This window comes from Oncorhynchus masou, chromosome 1, assembly GCF_036934945.1.
Source record: "Oncorhynchus masou masou isolate Uvic2021 chromosome 1, UVic_Omas_1.1, whole genome shotgun sequence".
NCBI classification, from domain to species: Eukaryota; Metazoa; Chordata; class Actinopteri; order Salmoniformes; family Salmonidae; genus Oncorhynchus; species Oncorhynchus masou.
Genome location: NC_088212.1, coordinates 20,980,730 through 21,002,905, shown reverse-complemented (window position 1 = coordinate 21,002,905; position 22,176 = coordinate 20,980,730). Strand labels below are relative to the sequence as shown.

The window sequence follows — 22,176 nt, the reverse complement described above, 5'->3', positions numbered from 1 at the left end:
GTGTGAACACTCACCAACTCCTTCTTCTTCATGCATTCCATGAGGATGATGAAGAGGTGTTGGGCTTGGGTCCGGCTGTACGTGAATGTCTTCTGTATGGTCACCAGCAACTGGTCCCTCAGAGTCTCATTTATGATCCTGATGAGAAGGAGGGATAGGGAGAAGGATAAGTGTAAAAGAGACCTGGAGCCAAAACTTAAATTCAGGTTTTCAATTGAAGTATTAACGTTCAGCATAAGTATTAGGACTGTATTTGGGAAACACTAAAAATGCATCTTACTATACAGATATTTGGAACGGTTTCTGCATCCCCGGCAATACAGTAGCAAACCTGTGTATCTGATATGTGACACCTACCCTCCCTCCTCTGAGTACTTGTGTCCAAATGCCAGGATGTCTGAGGCACGCCCGCTCCCGTCACACACCACCACGGGGACAGGCGGAGTGTCCCTCAGGTACTCCAACACGATGGAGATCACATTAGGACCCCCCTCCACTATCAGAGCCACCACCGGCACTCCCTGACCAATACCTACAGAGAGAGGGGAGAGGAAGGGCGGAGGACGGGGGGTAGGTAGAGAGAGAGCGAGAGAGAGCAAGAGAGAGCGAGAGCGAGAGAGCGAGAGCGAGAGAGAGAGAGAGAAAGGGGAGGAAGGGGAGAAGAGAGAGGTGTGACTGACAACATTTCAACGGGGTCCATGTTGCGTGCTGTTCCCCTATTCAACAAGTGCCCCTACATCTCACCTCTCAATTAAAATAGAACTGCTACCAACAGACAAATCTGGGACACACGTGTTAAAAATAGTCGGCAGTCGGCAGCACACTGGTGTGTCTTGATTCTGAGAGAGTTTCCAATTTCGCTGTGTTTTTCTGAGAAGTTAACGAAAGCACAGATCCACACTGAGCCGCATAGAAGCCCTGGAGCGAGCACCCTCCTGCTGCACAGAGGGACAGCCTCATGCGGGCTAATCAGAAGCTATTAATAGTCATTAGAGGTAATTAACAGGTGGGTTCTGGTGCTCACACACAGGCCTGCCTGGGATAATGGACCTGGAAAGAGAAAGGATGCAGCCCTACAGTACCAAACCCCCACAAGGACGCCCAGTTCCTTTGTCACTGCTTCTCTCTTTCTGTCTCTGTCTCCCACTCTCTTTCTCTCGCTCCAACCCACTCTCCGTCACTGTCTCTCCCTCTCTCCCACTCCCACCCACTCTTACTCTCTCCCTCTCTCTCTCTCTGTCACTCTCTCCTTCTCTCTCTCCCTCTGTCTCTCTCTCTCTATCTATCTATCTATCTCTCTTTCTCCCTCTCTCTCTTTCTCCCTCTCTCTCTTTCTCTCTATCTCTCATTTGGCTGCCACCCATCAGTGTTTTGACTGCTGTGTCCTGCCAGATCCTCCTTCCCATAATTTCACTGGGGATAGGTGGGCCAAAGACTCAGGGCCCGCTCATACACGTGCCATCATTGTGTCTCGCTTGCTACAGGCACAGTTACATAAAGAAGGACCTATTTTAGGGCCTTGTCTACTTCAAAGCCCAGAACACCAGCACACTGTTAGACAGAGGAGAATAAGAACAGAGAAGTGATAGTCTTCTCTTTTCATATCGGTTTTACTTGACTTCTTCTGTTAGTCTTCACCTCTGCATGTGTCACAATAATGGCTGCTTTGCTTTGGCGGTCATCTCCAGAACCTGAAGGTATTACGCTCCAATTGAAAGACGCCAGCGTGCAGATGAGGAAGGGAAAGCACAGCTGTGTCGTTGCTAATTGGCTAGACAGAGAGAAAGAGAGCGCATGGTAGTGGTGAGTGCGGGTCAGCTGTTTGTTCACCCGCACCCGTCTGCAATTGCTAATAACCCATCCGCAACCACCCCAATATACTTGATAAAGTGAAACTGAGGCCAACACACGACCCTAACCCGCTAATATAGAAGATGTGCTACAGTCAAGAGATTTAGAAATGCTTCTGCTTCTAATTTCCAACCTTTTGGTAGGCTATTTGTAAGTCAACTTGTCTATAATTAGATGCACGCAGCTTCTCTTCTGTTACTATATGTGGCCCTAGAAGACTAAATAAACCCTTCCTCACCATAATAATGTCATAAAACAATATAATTATTTATTTATTTAGGGAAAACCCAATTAGACCAGGATCTCATTCCCAAGGGCGCCCTGATCACAGCAATACAACAACCAATAGTTTCATGCCCTGATCTGTTTTACCTGTCCTTTTGATTGTCTCCACCCCCTCCAGGTGTCACTTATTTTCCCCAGTGTATTTATCCCTGTGTTTCCTGTCTCTCTGTGCCAGTTCGTCTTGCATGTTCAAGGCAACCAGCGTGTTTTTCCCCGTGCTCTTGCTTTTCTATTCTCTTTTACTAGTCCTCCCGGTTTTGACCTTTGGCTGTTTTTCTGGACTCCATTTCCGCCTGCCTGACCATTCTGCCTGCCCTGACCTCGAGCCTGCCTGACCATTCTGCCTGCCCTGACCTCGAGCCTGTCTGACCATTCTGCCTGCCCTGACCTCGAGCCTGCCTGATCATTCTGCCTGCCCTGACCTCGAGCCTGCCTGACCATTCTGCCTGCCCTGACCTCGAGCCTGCCTGCCATTCTGCCTGCCTGACCATTCTGCCTGCCCTGACCTCGAGCCTGCCTGATCATTCTGCCTGCCCTGACCTCGAGCCTGCCTGACCATTCTGCCTGCCCTGACCTCGAGCCTGCCTGACCATTCTGCCTGCCCTGACCTCGAGCCTGCCTGATCATTCTGCCTGCCCTGACCTCGAGCCTGCCTGATCATTCTGCCTGCCCTGACCTCGAGCCTGCCTGACCATTCTGCCTGCCCTGACCTCGAGCCTGCCTGCCATTCTGTACCTCTGGAACTGAACTGGTTTTGACCTTTTGCCTGTCCATGACCATTCTCTTGCCTACCCCTTTTGTATTGTTAATAAACATCTTGGACTCTAACCATCTGCCTCCTGTGTCTGCATCTGGTCTCACCTTGTGCCCTTCTAATATAATGTAAAATAAAACAGCAATCAATAGAAAATAACATTTAACAAAAACAGTTACATTCCTCTGCTACTAGGTCCTCAATCAAAACTCTGAACTGCCTGAGCGGCACCAGAACATCTAATTGTAATGAGTTCTATAAATTGTCCCAGCAGTGAGGCGCATTAAAACTAAAAGCAGATTTACCTAATTCGGTAGAGACCCAAGGAACCTCAAGAGTTAACCAACTCTGTGAATGGGTTTGGTAAATCATGTTTTTATACTTCAACAATGATGTTAAGTCAGAAGCTTGTATAGTAGAGCTTTGTAAACAAAAAGGGAATAATAAAGTGATCTCCAGGAATTCAATGAGGACCAGCCGACCTTTTGAGACAGGATGCAGTGATGAGTATTAAAACTGCCACATGTGATAAAGCGAAGGGCACTATGGTAGACAGCATCCAAAGGTTCAAGAGCAGTGGCTGCTGCATTCTGGTAAATTGTTTCACCATAGTCAAGTACTGGCAGAAAAGTTGACTGCACAATCTGCTTCCTGCTGTTTAGGGAGAAGCAAGATCTATTTAAAATAAAAAATAAGCCCATTTCAAATCTTAATATAGCTTTTAACTAGCTCATCAGTATGTTTTTGTTTATGCTAAATCTTTGTCAATCCCAAAGCCCACATATTTCTTGGCGGGAACCCGATCGATGGGACAACCATTGAATTAATACATATGTAGTCCACCTGATTTCTTTTGTTTTTGCGAGAATTTGAGAACAACATATTTCATTTTTTCCACATTAAGTGCAAGTTATAAAATTGAATGCTTCAATCTAGTTGACATCGGGAAAGTTTTCTGTCATCTCTACTGTGCAAAATGTCCAAATGACATCAGTTTGACCAGTTGTAAGGAAATAGAAAGCAGTGAGAAAATGACCCAAAATGTTTCGGATAAGATTTTAGTTTGGCTTGGATGCATAATTTATATGGTTGAAATAATATCAGCTTTTATGATACTGATAAATATAGCCCCTCTACATATGGTATCTAACTGCGCATTCGCATTCCCTCAAGATGCTGAAAGAAATAACTCATATTTCTCCACTTCTGTTCCCTAGTCAAAAATGTACAGTAGCCTACAATTTGTTGTATCATTTACCAGCAAGAAATGCAAAATTCTGCAGGAGTAAATATTGAAGGTGTAATATGCAGAAATTGCTATGCCATTTCTTAGTTGCTAACATTCTAATAGTTTGCATAATTTCTGTTTATGTAGAGAATCATTGTACCATCTGAACCGCTGTGAAATATATTTTCAATAACCCAAAATATTGTGATTTCAGCTGTTTGATGCTGGTGTACAACACCAAAAGTAAAAGATGCAAAAGAGAAACGTATGAACGGGAAGCACAGAAATAGCCACATAGAACAGATCTACCACATCTTAGACTTGATTTCAATGAGAATGATCGATCTATAACTCCCATTTCTATGTGAATTTTGTCAGTAGCCCAAAAAGTAAAATATTGCAACTTTAAGGCTATGTGAGAGGTTATAACCCATCTGAACAATAGGCTACAGTTCCCTTAACGGGCCATAGGCCTATTTGAAGTTCCCGTCTTGAGACTGTCAAATTTGTATAGCGCCTCACAATCATCACACATAACATAGCTAGCACTGCCATCCTCCTCTTTTACCACTTCACCTAACATGACTTTTCTGGCCCTCCCTTCTCTTTATTTTCAACTCTCCATTTCACAGCTTTTCTCTTTTTGAATTAAACCCCGACATTGTCCTTTCTGCCACAGTGGATCGACGATAACCTCTTCTGCCTGATCCCAGCATTTGGTGATTGGTGTGTAGGCTATTTGGCACACATAGATTTAGGCCCTGAATCTTAGGCTTACGCACCAATGCCAAGTAACCTAAAATAATGAAATATAAACCTATGTAGCCTATAGATATAAATTGCACAAGAATTATACATTTATGGATTTTTTTAAGGTATAGTTTTCTCTTTATTCAGCACACCCACCCGCCATCCACACAATATTTTGTGACCCTAACCTAACCCAACTGCGGATATAGCTGCGGGGACTGAGGGATATGAGTCAACCCGCCCATCACTAGAGCGTGGTACCTGCATATGCCACATTATACAACACAATCAAAGAGCAGGAGTAGACTGCACTCACAGTACGTGTGGTCTTAAAGCCAGTTCATATGTCTGAGGGAAAGAGCAAGATTTGTGTAACTTGCAATACTGACAGTTCTGCAAGTTGCTTTAGATAAAAGCGGTCTGCTAAATGACCATGTTATATTGTTATTATATGAACAGCTATGGTCTCTCAGGTAGAGTGGGGACCTCAGATTGAGCATTCATTCTTAAATCACGTCACATTGGAAACAGATACAAGTTAGCTTTGTGCTCATTGCTGTGTAGGGTTGAAAATATTTGAAAATAGCCTTACAGAATGGACCAAATGCTAAATAATTTAAAAAAAGAACACATCTGCCATAGCTGTATGGGGAGATGGAATCCATTTTTTTGGACAAGATTACTCTCGAGTCTATGGAGTGGAACGTTGTGCTTTGCAAGACGAGTCATTGTCAGTACACACTGTATTTCACTACCCCCTCTGATCAAGTTTCCACAACAGCTCACAGTCATGTTGATGAAATAACACCAGGGCATTTAGAACCGGACATTGAATAGATTCCATTACATGCCAGTACCCCATCAATAATGGATAATAAATCACGTTCACTACCATCCGGTTTATATAAGAGAAATCCTTTGGGGTTTTCCGTATCAGATTAGTGGAGGCTTTACTAGTGATAGGTCAGAGTAGCTCGTAACTGGAGCAGATCGATCCCTTCCTCTCTTTGAACACTCTCCACACACCCACCTCTATGTATCTACTGTCTTCCCTCTCTCTCTCTGACGTCTATGGCCCCTGCTCACAGCTCGAGAGAGAGAGAGAGAGAGAGAGAGAGAGAGAGAGAGAGAGAGAGAGAGAGAGAGAGTGAAGAGAAAGAGAGAGAGACAGCCCACAAGAGGGGAGGAGGAGAGGAAATGTGTGAGCCTCACCAGCCCCCAATATCTATCTTTAGTCCGGGAGAGAGGGGGGAGGGTTGTGAGGGGGACACATGTAACATGATTAAACGGACCTCATTATGGAGCCGTTGACTCACCCAGAGAAACATTAGCAAGGCTGGAGGAGGTTTCTCTATGTGGGTCGTTTTCACACATCTAGGCCTTCCCTCGGCATCCACACTGCACTCGCTAGCACCTATTTCCCCAGAGTGGACTGGCAAATTGGAGCTGTGAAAGTATTAAGACATGAAAGGTAGAGAAGAGAAGGTCAGAGGCAGATGTAAAGGGCCGGTTCTACAACGCCACCGCTCCATTTCGATTAGTTATGTCTCTGTCACACTTTGACTTTCCTTGTTCTTCTGTTCTCTTCTGAATATAATCCATTCGTTTCTATTTTTGCGTTGGGTAGGCGCTGCAGTTGAGATAAGATAATTAGTTGGGTTGGGGGACACTTTCAGAGGAATAGGGATAAGATGGGTGAGAGTGTCAAAGGGCTACAGAATTAATTTGAACCCAAGCCAACACGGGTATGGCTGTTAGTGGAGGTGGTGGCATTAACCGCTAGAACACCAGATTGTGGGGCATTGTCTACTGGAAAATGACACCCATTATAAATATTGGGGAAGCAACTCTGAAAATATAGTTTACAAGCTACCAATTACTTCACTAAAGCTACCCTTAAGAAAAATATAGTTTACTGTACTTAACTAAAAATTACTTTATGAAAGATTATCATATGTAAATCTGAAATGTCATAGACTACAAATTGCAAAATGTATTTAGTCTATTAAACACAAAAAATATGTTTCAAGTAATAATTAGGCAGGTCTGAAGCCAATTATTGCCGACTTCACCCATGTTTTATTTGAGCAAAAAAGTTATAATAGTTAGCCACACAACTACTGTGCATATGTAAAAAGTAATTAAGTACTAAAAATACTTCCCATATTAGAATTTATTTAAACTACCACCAAGATAAAGCAAAATGCAGTTATATTACCAGATGACCTACTCCCCAATACATGGTACACAGCAGCTTCCCTACTGATTTACCTGGCTGTCTCAGAGTTGACAGTATCTCTCTCTCTCTCTCTCTCTCTCTCTCTCTCTCTCTCTCTCTCTCTCTCTCTCTCTCTCTCTCTCTCTCTCTCTCTCTCTCTCTCTCTCTCTCTCTCTCTCTCTCAAGCACGGCAATTCCACCATGACAGGCGACAGGCGGTCGTTCACTCACCTCTCCCTAACCCTGTGCTATCAAACTCAATTACCTGCCAGGCTAGTACGCATGATTTTGTTCCAGCACTAGCATACCACATGGAACGAATCAAAGAAGTTGTCTATTAAAGATCATGATTGGTTGATTAGTTCTATGGGTTGTGTTAGTGCTGGGTTGAATATCCAGTCCCTCCAGTAACTGAGTTTGAGTCCACTGTTCTAACCACTCCAATCATCACTTCCTCTACTGTCCCTCCCTTTTAATAATTCATCAGTCCTGTGCAGTGTTTCCTCTGGAAAAAATGTGTAGCAGTGGGGGGGAAAGGTCGTGGAGGGGGCTGAATGGGGGTTCCCTCCTAGACTTCTTATGTAGAAGGACTGTGCAAGGTCCATAGCCTATGCATGGTCCATATTACCAGATATGCTATTAGCAATAAACATTGGCACCTGTAGCCCAACTGATGCAGCAAAGTGCAAATAAATAGGCTGAAGCATGGAGTTGCTTATCTACATTTACCCTATTGGGCTAATCATTAGCCAGAGACCAAACAGATCCCAAATGTGATCTTTTGACTAGTTACAACCAGGAATACAACTTCCCAGAATTGGATCCTTTGTTTGTACTCCCCTGGGGAATTGAACTGATTTCAGAGGCTGACCTAAAACATCGCCGGCGGGGAAGAGGTACTCGGAGTGGACTTCTAGTCTGACTCAGGAGACCTGCACACCGCTCACCGCTTCCGAGTATATTACTCACTAATGTTCCGTCTCTGGATAAAAGCTGAGGGCGAGTTACCCCGACCTAGAATACCTCTCAATCAAATGCCGACTGTATTACCTCCCAAGATAATTTCTTCAGTTATAGTCACAGCCGTGTATATTCCCCCGAGCCGATACCATGACGGCCCTCAAAGAACTTCACTGGACTATATGCAAACTGGGTATTTTAACAAAGCAAATGAGGAAAACATTATTAAAGTTCTATCCAAATACTGACTGCAGTAGTCGCGCTGCTAAAACACTCGACCACTGCTACTCCAACTTCCGGGATGCCTACAAGGCCCTCCTCGGCCCACCCTCCCTCACGACTTCATTTTGCTCCTCCCTTCCTATAGACAGAAAGGCAAACAGGAAGTACCCGTGCTAAGGACTATTCAATACCGGACTAACCAATGGGAATCCACGCTTCAAGATTGTTTAGATCAGGGTAGCCTCCGAGAATAACATTGACGAAAATACAGATACGGTGACTGAGTTTATCAGGAAGTGTATAGGAAACGTTATACCCACTATGACTATTAAAACCTACCCTAACCAGAAACCGTGGATAGATGGCAGCATTCGCGCAAAACTGAAAGCACGAAACACCGTATTTAACCATGTCAAGGTGACTGGGAATATGGCAGTGTAGTTATTCTCTCTTTAAGGCAATCAAACAGGCAAAATGTCAGTATAGAGACAAAGTGGAGTCGCAATTCAATGGCTCAGACACAAGACGTATGTGGCAGGGTCTACAGACAATCACGGACTACAAAAGGAAAACCAGCCACGTCACGGACACCGACGTCTTGCTTCCAGACAAGCTAAACACCTTATTGGCCTGCTTTGAGGACAACACAGTGCCACGAATGCGACACGGTACCAAGAACGGTGGGCTCTCCTTCTCGACGTGAGTAAAACATTTAAACGTGTTAACCCACGCAAGGCTTCCGGCACAGACGACATCCCTAGCCACGTCCTCAGAGCATGCGCAGACCAGCTGGCTGGTTTGTTTACTAACATATTCAATCTCCCCCTATTCAAGTCTGCTGTCCCCACATGCTTCAAGATGACCACCATTGTTCCTGTACCCAAGAAAGCAAAGGTAACTGAACTAGTTTTGCGTGAATGCTGCTATCTATCCATGGTTTCTGGTTAGGCTAGGTTTTAATAGACGCTGTGGGTACAACATCACTGATGAACTTGCTAATAAACTCGCTCACCGAATCAGCGTATTCATCAATATTATTGTCCAACACTATGCGGAACATATCCCAGTCTGCGTGATCGTAGCAATCTTGAAGGTTGGAATCCGATTGGTTGGACCAGCGTTGAACAGACCCGAGCACGGGCGCTTCCTGTTTTAGTTTCTGTTTATAGGCTGGGAGCAACAAAATGGAGTCACGGTCAGATTTTCCAAAAGGAGGGCGGGGGAGGGCTTTATATGCTTCGCGGAAGTTAGAATAACAATGATCCAGAGTTTTGCCAGCCCGGGTCACGCATTCGACATGCTGATGAAATTTAGGGAGCCTTGTTTTCAGATTAGCCTTGTTAAAATCCCCAGCAACAATCAATTCAGCGTCAGAATATGAAGTTTCCAGTTTACATAGAGTCAAATGAAGTTCTTTCAGGGCCGTTGATGTGTCTGCTTGGTGGGGGGGGTTTCACGACTGTGATTATGATCAAAGAGAATTCTCTTGGTAGTTAATGCAGTCGGCATTTGTTTCTAAGGAATTCTAGGTCAGGTGAACAAAAGGACTTGAGTTCCTGTATGCTGTTCTGATCACAACACGTCTCGTTAATCATAAGGCATACACCCCAGCCCTTCTTCTTACCACAAAGATGTTTGTTTCTGTCTGCACGATGCGTGAAGAAGCCAGGTGGCTGTACAGAGTCTGATGACGTATCCCGAGTGAGTCATGTTTCCGTGAAACAAAGAACGTTGCAATCTCTGATGTCTCTCTGGAAGGCAACCCTTGCTCGGATTTCGTCTACCTTGTTGTCAAGAGACTGGACATTGGCGAGTAGTATGCTCGGGAGCATTGCTCAATGTGCCCGTCTACGGAGCCTGACCAGAAGACCGCTCCGTCTCCCACTTCTGCGGCCGTGGTTTTGGTTCACCGGCTGGGATCCGATCCATTGCCCTGGGTGGTGGACCAAACAGGGGAGCCTATTTTAGAGAAATGTCATCATTGAATATTGTAAGAGACTTCATTATATGCCCCCGTTATTTATCCTACGGTTCTGACTTGGTGTACAGGGAGAATGCTGTAAGTCTGTCGCTGTACATTTTAAATGTAGCTTAATGTCTTAATCGAAATTATGGCTTGCCTCCTATCCGCTCATCGATACCTTATGCCATAGTTTATAAATCTCAATTGTTACAATATATCGCTTATATAGGTCTATCTCATTAGTATCTTATTCACCATCTTAGGCAAAGTTGGAATTCTGCATTTCATTGTTTTGCTTACTTTGAGTATTATAATTAGCTCATGTGCTTTTCTCCACGAGGAGGAAATACTATATAATATTGTTGAGTCTGTAACCATGTTTGCCGGTGACAGTCTCTTTGATATATTTTATAAATTGCAGTAGGGTAATAGACCCATGTAATTCCACTTGATATTGCGAGAGTTGTTTTGTTTGTGCAATGCGCTGTCTGTGCATCGGTATATTATCTATAAAAGTGGATCCTCGTGATTTAATTTTGCCTCCTTTTTAGACCACATCGGCCTAGTAAATACTTCACATGGTCGGCTAACTCTCTCTTTCTCTGCCTGTCTCTCTGTCTGTCTCTGTCTCTCTCTCTCTCTCTCCTCACAGAATAGTAAAGTTATGGCCTCAACATCTTGCTGAATTGATCTGAACTAACATCTATCTGAATTGATGTCAGTGTCCATTTTGAAAGTGCTGAACAAATAGTCCCACCTCATCACAGCTTGTTAGTTTGCACTTGCTTATACTTACAGCTAAGTGTTAATTATATAAGAACAAACATTATGAATTTACTGAACATAAATGTAATGATGTTTGTGTATGGTTCAAAAGTCAAAATTCATGTCAGCATTCCTTACTAATGAAGAAGAATGTGGTTCTTATCAAGTTACACAAATCGACAGAGTCAGTAGAAACCACATTTACTTAAGCAGCCATATAAGCTGTGGTTTAAAAAAAAGGCAGTTTAGTGTTATGTTTTTTTGCTGGCATGCATCTAAAACAAATTGGTTGAGTTGCCGCACCAAGATTTACATGCTAAAATTGCCATTATGCAGAGGAAAAGTAAATGTGGACTTTTCTAGCAGCTTCAAAGTGCGCCTCAGCAGAAATATTTTTGAATCTTCCTTATTTTTTTCACTGGTGGCAATGATTTTGCCCTTGGCCCAGCGCCACAGCAAAATGAGTGTGGCGGAAACACTGGTCCTGTGGGTCCCAGCTGAGGTCAGGGCTTCATAGCATTTGATTAGAATCCAATTCCTGCAGGGGCCATTTCTCATCCTTTACATATGACTGTGATTAAAAATGGTATAGATAACCCCCCCACACCTAAAAACAGACAGAGAACCCCCCCCCCCACACACACACATACACCCACACCTTAGTGCTGACGAGAGAGTAGGTGAAGGCTACATGAAGAGAAAAGGATCCCTCTTTCTCTCTCTGTCCTCTCGTATATTTTCATCCTCCTATTCAGAAGAGACCTCTCAAGGTAACCTCATCGCCTCTCTTTCCACTTCGTCTCTCATTCCGTTTCCCTCTCTGAGACTAGTGCATTACCACACACAGCAGAGAGCTATGACTGTCACCTGAGGCCGTCTGCTGTCTCACTCTTCTATCTGCCTGGCTGTTTGAATTGTTGCCACGGGGAGAGAATGGAGTCTGGTGGGAACAGAGACAGCACTGTTCTTCAAGGATTCCTGTAGTCTTCTGACATTGACACATGGGAATGAGGGTGTGTGAGGATGAGTTGTTTAAAGGGGAGGACAAGGGGATATGACAAGTGCACAAATAAGGGATGAGTCCACAAGCGGACTATATGACAGGGGTATGGATGACCATGGCTATGATGTAAGAGGACTAGAGGACAGGGGTATGGATGACCAAGCTATGATCTAAGAGGACTATATGACAGGGGTATGGATGACCATGGCTATGATCTAAGAGGACTAGAGGACAGGGGGATGGATGACCATGGCTATGATCTAAGAGGACTCAAGGACAGGGGGTATGGATGACCATGGCTATGATCTAAGAGGACTAGAATACAGGGGGATGGATGACTATGGCTATGATCTAAGAGGACTAGAGGACAGGGGGATGGATGACTATGGCTATGATCTAAGAGGACTAGAGGACAGGGGGATGGATGACTATGGCTATGATCTAAGAGGACTCAAGGACAGGGGGTATGGATGACCATGGCTATGATCTAAGAGGACTAGAGGACAGGGGGATGGATGACTATGGCTATGATCTAAGAGGACTAGAGGACAGGGGGATGGATGACTATGGCTATGATCTAAGAGGAATAGAGGACAGGGGGATGGATGACCATGGCTATGATCTAAGAGGACTCAAGGACAGGTGGTATGGATGACCATGGCTATGATCTAAGAGGACTAGAGGACAGGGGGATGGATGACTATGGCTATGATCTAAGAGGACTAGAATACAGGGGGATGGATGACTATGGCTATGATCTAAGAGGACTAGAGGACAGGGGGATGGATGACTATGGCTATGATCTAAGAGGACTAGAGGACAGGGGGATGGATGACTATGGCTATGATCTAAGAGGACTCAAGGACAGGGGGTATGGATGACCATGGCTATGATCTAAGAGGACTAGAGGACAGGGGGATGGATGACCATGGCTATGTTCTAAGAGGACTAGAGGACAGGGATGGATGACTATGGCTAGAAGATCTATCAGCTATTCCTGTGTTTGGTTATACAGGGATCTCTCTAATCTTAAAGAGACAATTTGCAACATGTACCTATTCGTAGGCTGGCTAGTTGGTTTCGTAACATAATGTTGAAAAGAATAATCCATACTTTATCACTGAGAAAGACCAAAGACAAGAGGAAGAAGGGAAGGACAATGGCTGAGATGGGAGGATACCGTTAGTTTTGAAGGAAGCTGCTCAGGCATATCTCCAGCTGCTGCTGGACCGTGCCAGGAGGAGACAGGAATGTATCCAACCTGGCGTGTGACTGTGTTGGCCACAGCCACCATAAACAGCACTTCACCCAAAGCCCTGTCTTTATCCATTTATTCTGTTACCCTCAGCTGGAGCTGAGCTGTCACCTCGATCCTCAGTCACAATAGCACACGAGGCAACACAGCTGAATGTAATATGGAGTGGGAGGGTGTACTCACTGAAAAATTACTTTTTTAATTTTAGCTATAGGAGAAATGTTAGGAGAATATTTTATTCATTAGATCTGACCTAACATCGTTTCGTGCTTGTGTCCACAAAGCACAATGTAAAAAATGACTAATATCCAGGACAATATATATTGATTGTATTAGTCTTGAAGTAATGTTCCTGACAGGTATTGTGTAACCAACCACAGGTTTGCACATACAGTACAATGGGACCTTGGAGGCAGATTTTTCTAAGTATCACTTTCATTCCAACATGTGGCCATTCAAACTAAATGATTTTTCCTCTCATTTCATTATCCTCTTTTTTTGTGAGAAACCTCAGGGCATGACGTATCCCAGAGGACCCTACTGAGAAGGACATTTATACTGAACAAAAATATAAACCCAACATGGAACAATTTCAACGATTTTACTGAGTTTCAGTGCATATAAGGAAATCAGTCAATTGAAATAAATTAATTAGGCCCTAATCTTTGGATTTCACATGACTGGGCAGGAGCGCAACCCTTGGTGGGCCTGGGAGGGCATTGGCCCACCCACTGGGGAGCCAGGCCCAGCCAATCAGAATGAGTTTTCCCCCACAAAAGGGCTTTATTAAAGATGGAAATACTCTTCAGTTTCATCAGCTGTCCGGGTGGCTGGTTTCAGACGATCCCGCAGGTGAAGAAGCTGGATGTGGAGGTCCTGGGCTGGCGTGATTACCTGTGGTCTGCGGTTATGAGGCCAGTTGGACGTTCCGCCAAATTCTCTAAAATGACGTTGGAGGCGACTTATGGTAGAGAAATTAACATTCAATTCTCTGGTAACAGCTCTGGTGGACATTCCTGCAGTCAGCATGCCAATTGCATGCTCCATGAAAACTTGAGACATCTGTGGCATTGTGTTGTGTGACAAAACTGCACATTTTAGAGTGACCTTTAATTGTCCCCAGCACAAGGTGCACCTCATAATGATAATGTTGTTTAATCAGCTTCGTGACATGCCCCACGTGTCAGGTGGAAGGACTATCTTGGCAAAGGAGAAATGCTGAATAAAAGGGATGTAAACTAATTTGTGCAGAACATTTTAGAGAAATAAGCTTTTTGTGAGTATGGAAAAGTTCTGGGATTTTTCTGGGACCAACACATGTTTTGAATCATGGGACCAACACTTCATATTTTGCATTTATATTTTTGTTCAGTAATATGTGCATCTTTATTGACTGTGGACAGATAATCAAATAAAGAAATGGTCCATTTCTAGAACCCTGGGTGATATTCATTAGGCACACAAAATGGAAGCAAACTGTCTGAAACGTGGAGGTACCATTGGAGCTTGTCCCAAAAAGGCTAATTTTTGTTTTCTGTCGCAATATGTTTTGCTACATTGTGAGCTAATAAATATGACCCTGCTATAGTGATGCGCAGGTTGATTCATAGCAGGCAGGTTTAGGGTCAATTAAATATTGTGTGGCAGAAGGGCGGGTGGATGGCGGGCGGGTTGAATAAAGGAAAATAATACCTTAAAAAACATAAATGTATAATTATTGTGCAATTTCTGCAGGTTACATTGAGTTTTTTTGTTCATTATTTTAGGCTGATACAACTCCATAAGCCTCCATAAGCCTTTATGGCTTAAAGGTATGCACACCAAATAGCATACACAACTAATCATGCTTTTGGGAATGGCAGAAAAACTTAACATTAACCCTCAGAGGCAAAAAGGACATTGTGGAAGTTTATTCAAAAAGACAAAAGATGCCAAAAGAAGAGTTGAAAATAAAGAGAAGGGAGGGCCATAAAAGTGGTGGTAAAAGAGGATGATAGCAGTGTGTGTTATGTTATGTGTGATGATTGTGAGGCGCTATACGAATTTGACAGTCACAAGAAGGGACTTCAAATAGGCCTATGGCATGTCAAGGGAACCGAAGCCATCGGTTTAGATGAAACTGAAATCTGGACATTGACTAACCAGAATAAATCCTCTGATAACCCTAGTCCGGTACGAATCGACATCCCTGAGTTTGACAGGTGTTGCTCACTGTTTGAGCAAGAAAACAATAACTGATTCAATAACTTGAATGAAGTGCTGCGCATACCCTATACAGTATATGAAGGGACTACATGTATCAACTTCCACAGTGAATCCTTTTGTTTATACGTTTTGTGCAGTGGCATAAAGTACTTAAGTAAAAATACTTTAAAGTACTACTTAAGTCGTTTTTTGGGGTATTTGTACCTCTACTTTACTATTTATATTTTTGACAACTATTACTTTTACTTCACTACATTCCTAAACAAAACAATGTACTTTTTACTCCTGACAATTTCTCTGGCACACAAAAGTACTTGTGGAAAATGGTCCAATTGACACACATTAAGAGAACATCCCCGGTCATTCCTACTGCCTCGTATCTGGCAGACTCACTAAACACAAATTATTAATTTGTAAATGATGTCTGAGTGTTGGACTGTGCCCCTGGCTATCAGTATATTAAAATAACAAGAAAATCGTTCCGCCCGGTTTGCTTAAAAACCTCTTAAGGGTCCGCCCCTTTTTTTCAATTTTCGCCTAAAATTACATACCAAAATCTAACTGCCTGTAGCTCAGGCATTGAAGCAAGGATATGCATATTCTTGATACCATTTGAAAGGAGACACTTTGACGTTTGTGGAAATATGAAATTAATGCAGAAAAATATAACACATTAGATCTGGTAAAAGAAAATACAAAGAAAAACAAACCATTTTTCTAGTTTTAATAATAATTCCTGTACAATGAAGCATTTATTGCAGTAAAATTATACGCCAAATGTAGGCAAAATTTGGACTTGGGAACAAAAGTAGAGAAATATGGTTTATTTCTTTTTGCATCTTGAGAGAATGCAATGCTCAACTAGATACCCTCTGCAGAAGTGCTTTCTTCATCATCATCATTGTGACCTGTACGCTCTCGTTGGTTGGCCCTCACTTCATACTCGTCGCCAAACCCACTGGCTACAGGTTATCTACAAGTCTCTGCTAGGTAAAGCCCTTCCTTATCTCAGCTCACTGGTCACCATAGCAGCACCCACTCGTAGCACGCGCTCCAGCAGGTATATCTCACTGGTCACCCCCAAAGCCAATTCCTCCTTTTGTCGTCTTTCCTTCCAGTTCTCTGCTGCCCATGACTGGAACGAATTACAAAAATCTCTGAAGCTGGAGACTCACATCTCCCTCACTAGCTTTAAGCACCAGCTGTCAGAGCAGTTTACAGATCACTGCACCTGTACTTAGCCTATCTGTTAACAGGCCATCTATCTACCTACCTCATCCCCATACTGGTATTTATTTATTTTGCTCCTTTGCACCCCAGTATCTCTACCTGCACATTCATCTTCTGCCGATCTACCATTCCAGTGTTTAATTGCTATATTGTAATTACTTCGCCACCATGGCCTATTTATTTCCTTAACTTACCTCATTTGCACTCACTGTATATAGACTTTTTGTTTTATTTTGTTCTACTGTATTATTGACTGTATGTTTTGTTTATTCCATGTGAAACTCTGTGTTGTTGTATGTGTCGAATTGCTACGCTTTATCTTGGCCAGGTTGCAGTTGTAAATGAGAACTTGTTCTCAACTGGCCTACCTGGTTAAATAAAGGTGAAATAAAATAAATAAAATAAAAAATCATAAAAGCATCATAAAAGCTGAAAGATTTTCAACCACATAAAATATGTATCGAACCCGAACTGAAACCTTGTCAGAAACACATCGGGTCATTTTCACTACTTTCTATTTCCTTACAACTGGTCAAACTGATGTCATTTGGGCATTTTTGCTTTATTTGATTTTCTCCCCAGTATCTAAATGTCTTTGCTCCGCGAAAGATGACAGAGAAACTTTACCGATGTCAACTAGATTGACGCATTCATTCTATCGATCTATTGCATTATTCTGTTGAGCAAGAGTTTATTTTGTCTTCTAGGGCAACAAAGATAAACTACAAGTATCTAATTATAAACAAGCTGACTAACAAATAGCCTACCAAAATGTTGGAAATTATAAGCAGAAACATATCTAAAATCAGGCAAAAAAATGTCTGTACAACCTATAAAAATGTTTGTTCTGCAGTCTTTGACTGTAGCCTAAAGAGCATGTTCTATATTTGCAGGTTAGGTTTGTGTGCAGGCCTCAGATATCCACTTTATTACATACAGTCGGGCAGTTGCGGATGGGTTATTAGCGATTGCGGGTGGGTGCGGGTGAACAAACAGCTGACCCGCGCACCACTACCCTGGTGGTTAGCCCCGTTATTGTTATTTATTTATTTTTACTTTAGCTTATTTAGTAAATATTTTGTTAACTCTATTTTCTTAAAATTGCATTGTTGGTTAAGGGCATGTAAGTAAGCATTTCAAGGTAAGGTCTCCGGCGCATGTGAAAAATATAAGTTGATTTGATTTGAGCACTACACTATCAGTGTCACTCAACAAACCAGCAGTAAGCTTTTCTAACAACTGAATTAGTTAAATGCATCCAGGCTTTAAATGAAGATGAAAGATGCTATTAATGTAGTGATGGTTACTGTTCTGGTTTGGAATGGTTTGTGGACTGCTTGATTTGGGGATGGTGAGTTAGTTGAGGATGTTGTTAATTACGCTATATATGGTCGGTTGGGATGCTGTTATGACGACTGGGCGTCCCTTTGCCTCCCCAGCCCCCTTTATATGAGCCCAGGCATAGGATGACAAAGGGAAGCCCATAGGTCACATGACAGGATGGACAAAGAAGGCACATCTCTTCCTGCTTCCTGTTGACTTCACAGTTGCCATTTGTGAGTGTAATCTCAGCCTGTGGGCTAGGGTTACGGCTTTGTCTGTTTGACTGGATGGTAAAAACAGGGGCTATATAAACTCTGCAGTATCTGATGGATATTTAAAAAGTACAACACTGATGCAGTCAAAAGGTCAGGGTTGAATGCTCACAACATTTTCTATTTTTTTTATATACATGTTGAAACATGTTGACATTTATGTGGATACCAATAATACAGTATCACATTGCATAAGTGTTTGTAGTGTAACAGGACATGGTATGTGAAGTTATACACAGGGGAATGTATGGAGTCATTAGGCAAGGTGAGGGCACGAAGGAGTTTGGATGACTGACAGTACAAACAGACAAGGCCGGTTTCCAAAAAAACGTTAGATCCATGATGAACTTAGCCTTCAGAAACTTTCGGGAAACAGGCCCTGAGCGTTAGTGCAACATTATTGGAAAAGGCAGCCATTGTATCAATTTACTCAAACAGGATAGGCCTACTGGGCACCAATTCCCTGTTATGGACAGAAATTACATGAAAAAAGGGGATGATGCAGTCATAAAATGTGATATAGCAGTCCTATTTCCACAAGGTATACTGTGCAAAATGGGAAATATTGCCTTGCTTCAGTTTATTCATAAGCATAGAATACTTTTAGGCCATCATTGTAAATAAGAATTTGTTCTTAATTGCCTAGTTAAATAAAGGTTAAAAACTTGAATAGGGCCTCCCATGTGGCGCAGTGGTCAAAGGCACTGCATCGCAGTACTAGCTGTGCCACTAGAGATTCTGGTTTCGAGTCCATCAGGGATGGCCGTCAGGGATGTTCTTGTCCCATTGCTCACTAGCGACTCCTGTGGCAGGCTGGGCGCAGTGCATGCTGACAAGATCGCCAGGTGTACTGTGTTTCCTCTGACACATTGGTGCAGCTGGCTTCTGGGTTAAGTGGGCATTGTGTCAAGAAGCAGTGCGGTTTGGTTGGGTTGTGTTTCGGAGGACGCACGGCTCTCGACCTTCGCCTCTCCCGAGTCCGTAAGGGAGTTGCAGCGATGAGACAAGATTGTAACTACCAATTGTATACCACGAAAAAGGGGGTAAAAAACCCAAAATAAATCATTAATAAGGCAATTTGTTGATAAAACTAGCAGACAGATAATCAATTATAGCTGAAAGAAACAGTTTTCAGATGCAGGTTCATTCCTGGCTTTGTTCCATTTGAAATCATACAATTGAGAAGTCTATGTCAAGAGTGGAGGCAACGAGATGTGCACATCATTTATTTTATGTTTATGCAAATTATTTTGGCTATCAGGCTCCATGATACAGTGGAAATTGAAGTCGGATAAATTTGATGTGACAAGGTCCTCACACAGGGGAGCACACAATCCTTCTTCAGGAATAATACCGTTGTGCAATATACAACTAACACAGATATATTCTGAGCATCTGAAATCATTCATTGTGCTCTCATCGACAGCAGTGGCTGTGTTGATTACATGCACAAGCTCTGCATCAGTAAAAAACCTTTCAGACCTATTTCTCTCTTAACACACACACACACACTCACACCTGCACACATACACACACACGTGCACACACACGTGCACACACACGTGCACACATACACATACATACAAGGGAGTGGAAGGGGAGGATTACTGGCTTCAGTTGAGGTGATGATGAGCTGTGTCAGGTGGTTAAATACTTGGTTGAGTGAAAAACCTCAGAGAGAGAGGGACAGTTTCAAAGCCTTTTGAGGAGAATCACCTTGGGCTAAATCTGACAGCCTACCTACCATGAACATGGAATATTGGCCAGGTTGTCTCTGTTAAAACAGAAATGTGAACTCAATTAACCTACCTGATAAAATGGTAGTACTTCGGGGGCCCAATTCAATCAGTTGGAGATAAAGGCACTGTTGGTTCACTCAGCATGTTTACAGGGGTGGTTTTGTGTCGATACACAATGACAACGAGGAACAGCTTGCTCACTGGACACCTCAGATAAAGTGTAAATATTCAGAGTAAACCCGCAGTATGTTTTGACTTCATTTGCAATCTAGCTGTTACATTGGGCCATTAAATAATGTTATGTTCATCATGATGCCATGATCTCACTGGAGATCTATGACGAAATTTCACTGTAAGAGCAATGGAGGTCTAGGATTGGACAGTCATTGGTTCTTAGCAGTGACCAACATCCAGCCGGTATATGACTTAAGGGATGTGAAGGAAATACCTGCACAATATTTAATGAACCACTCTCCCAGAAGTAAATACAGCAATGTTGGGAGGTTGTCATTTGAACAGTGTGCACTGTGCAGGTATTTCCCTTTCTTTTCACAGCCAGTCATTGGCTTTTGGTGTGATTGACAGTGGCGAGCTCCACTTACGTGTGTTGATCTTCTGCAGGGAGATGTGTTTCTCCAGCTGTCTGCGGAGTTTGACCTCAGCACCGTACTTCCCTGTGGTCCCATTATCGGCCAGGATGAAGTGGGAGTGCAGGCTGTTGAGCACGGTCAGCTTGCTCAGTGGGTTGGACATGGTCTGGTACGGTCGGACCACCTGTTGGACCACAACAAAGTTTTCATCAACATATTTTGTTTACTCAGCAGTTGAATATAATAAACTAGTGTTGGAGTCGTGGCCGCGCACAACTCCAACACCATCATTAAGTTTGCTGACAACACAACAGTGTCTGGCCTGATCACTGACAGCGATGAGGCAGCCCAAGAGGCTGAAAAGATTTGGCATGTGCCCTCAGATCCTCAAAAAGCTGCATCACCGCTTGGTATGGCAACTGATTTGGCATCCAACCGCAAGGCGCGACAGAGGGTAGTGCTTACAGTCTAGTACATCACTGGGGCCAAGCTCCCTGCCACCCAGGACCTCTATATCAGGCGGTGTCAGAGGAAGGCCCTAAAGATTGTCAAAGACTCCAGCCACCAAAGTCCTGGACTGTTCTCTCTGCTACTGAACGGCAAGCAGTACTGATGAACCAAGTCTGCTGCTAGTATTTACTATCTATCCTGTTGCCTAGTCACTTTACCCCTACCTATATGTACATATCAACCTCAATTACCTCGTACTCCTGCACATCGACTCGGTACTGGTACCCTGTTGTCACATTCGCTGGAATAAATATTGGACCAAGGCGCAGCGAATGTTGAGTTCCACATATTTTATTAGAAAGTGAAACTAAGCAAAGACAATAAGAAATAAACAATACACTAACAACGAACCGTGACTACAGAGTTGCTACGTGCACTAACTCAAAACAATATCCCATAAACACAGGTGGGAAAAACAGCTCCTTAAATATGATCCCCAATTAGAGACAACGATTACCAGCTGCCTCTAATTGGGAATCATAAAGGGTTCTCATATGGGGACAGCCGAAGAACCCTTTTGGAACCCTTTTTTCTAACAGTGTATATAGCCAAGTTATTGTTACTCATTGTATATTTATTCCTCATGTTAAATATTTCTCTCTGCATTGTTGGGAAGGGCCCGTAGTAAGCATGTCGCTGTTGTTTACGAAGCATGTGACAAATACATTTGATTTGACTCACAAACACACACGCGCGCCCACACACACACTGTAACTTACGTCTTTTCCCACCAGGTCCTCCTGGTTCTCCACGATGCCCCAGGGGGCGATGCCAATAGTGCAGATCTTCCCCCGAGATTTAGAGGCATGGTCCTTTAGCGCATCACCCACATGCCGGATCACCCCTGAGTGTATGTTTGTGATTGTGTGGGTGTGTGTGTGTGTGTGTGTGTGTGTGTGTGTGTGTGTGTGCGTGTGCGTGTGTGTGTGTGTGTGTGTGTGTGTGAGAGAGAGAGAGAGAGAGAGAGAGAGAGAGAGAGAGAGAGAGAGAGAGAGAGAGAGAGAGAGAGAGTGTGTGTGTGTGAAGGAAAATGTGTATGGGTGTGAGACGAGA

General features: G+C 43.3%; 1 protein-coding gene across 1 annotated transcript in view; it reads right to left on the bottom strand.

Moving 5' to 3' along the window:
* Window positions 1-22,176, bottom strand: part of LOC135543978 (transient receptor potential cation channel subfamily M member 3-like) — a 94,850-nt gene that overhangs the window by 63,330 nt on the left and 9,344 nt on the right. Inside the window, 4 exon segments of the mRNA XM_064971680.1 lie at window positions 15-138; window positions 358-532; window positions 20,626-20,797; window positions 21,843-21,967. Of these exon segments, the coding sequence (XP_064827752.1) occupies window positions 15-138; window positions 358-532; window positions 20,626-20,797; window positions 21,843-21,967 (596 nt within the window).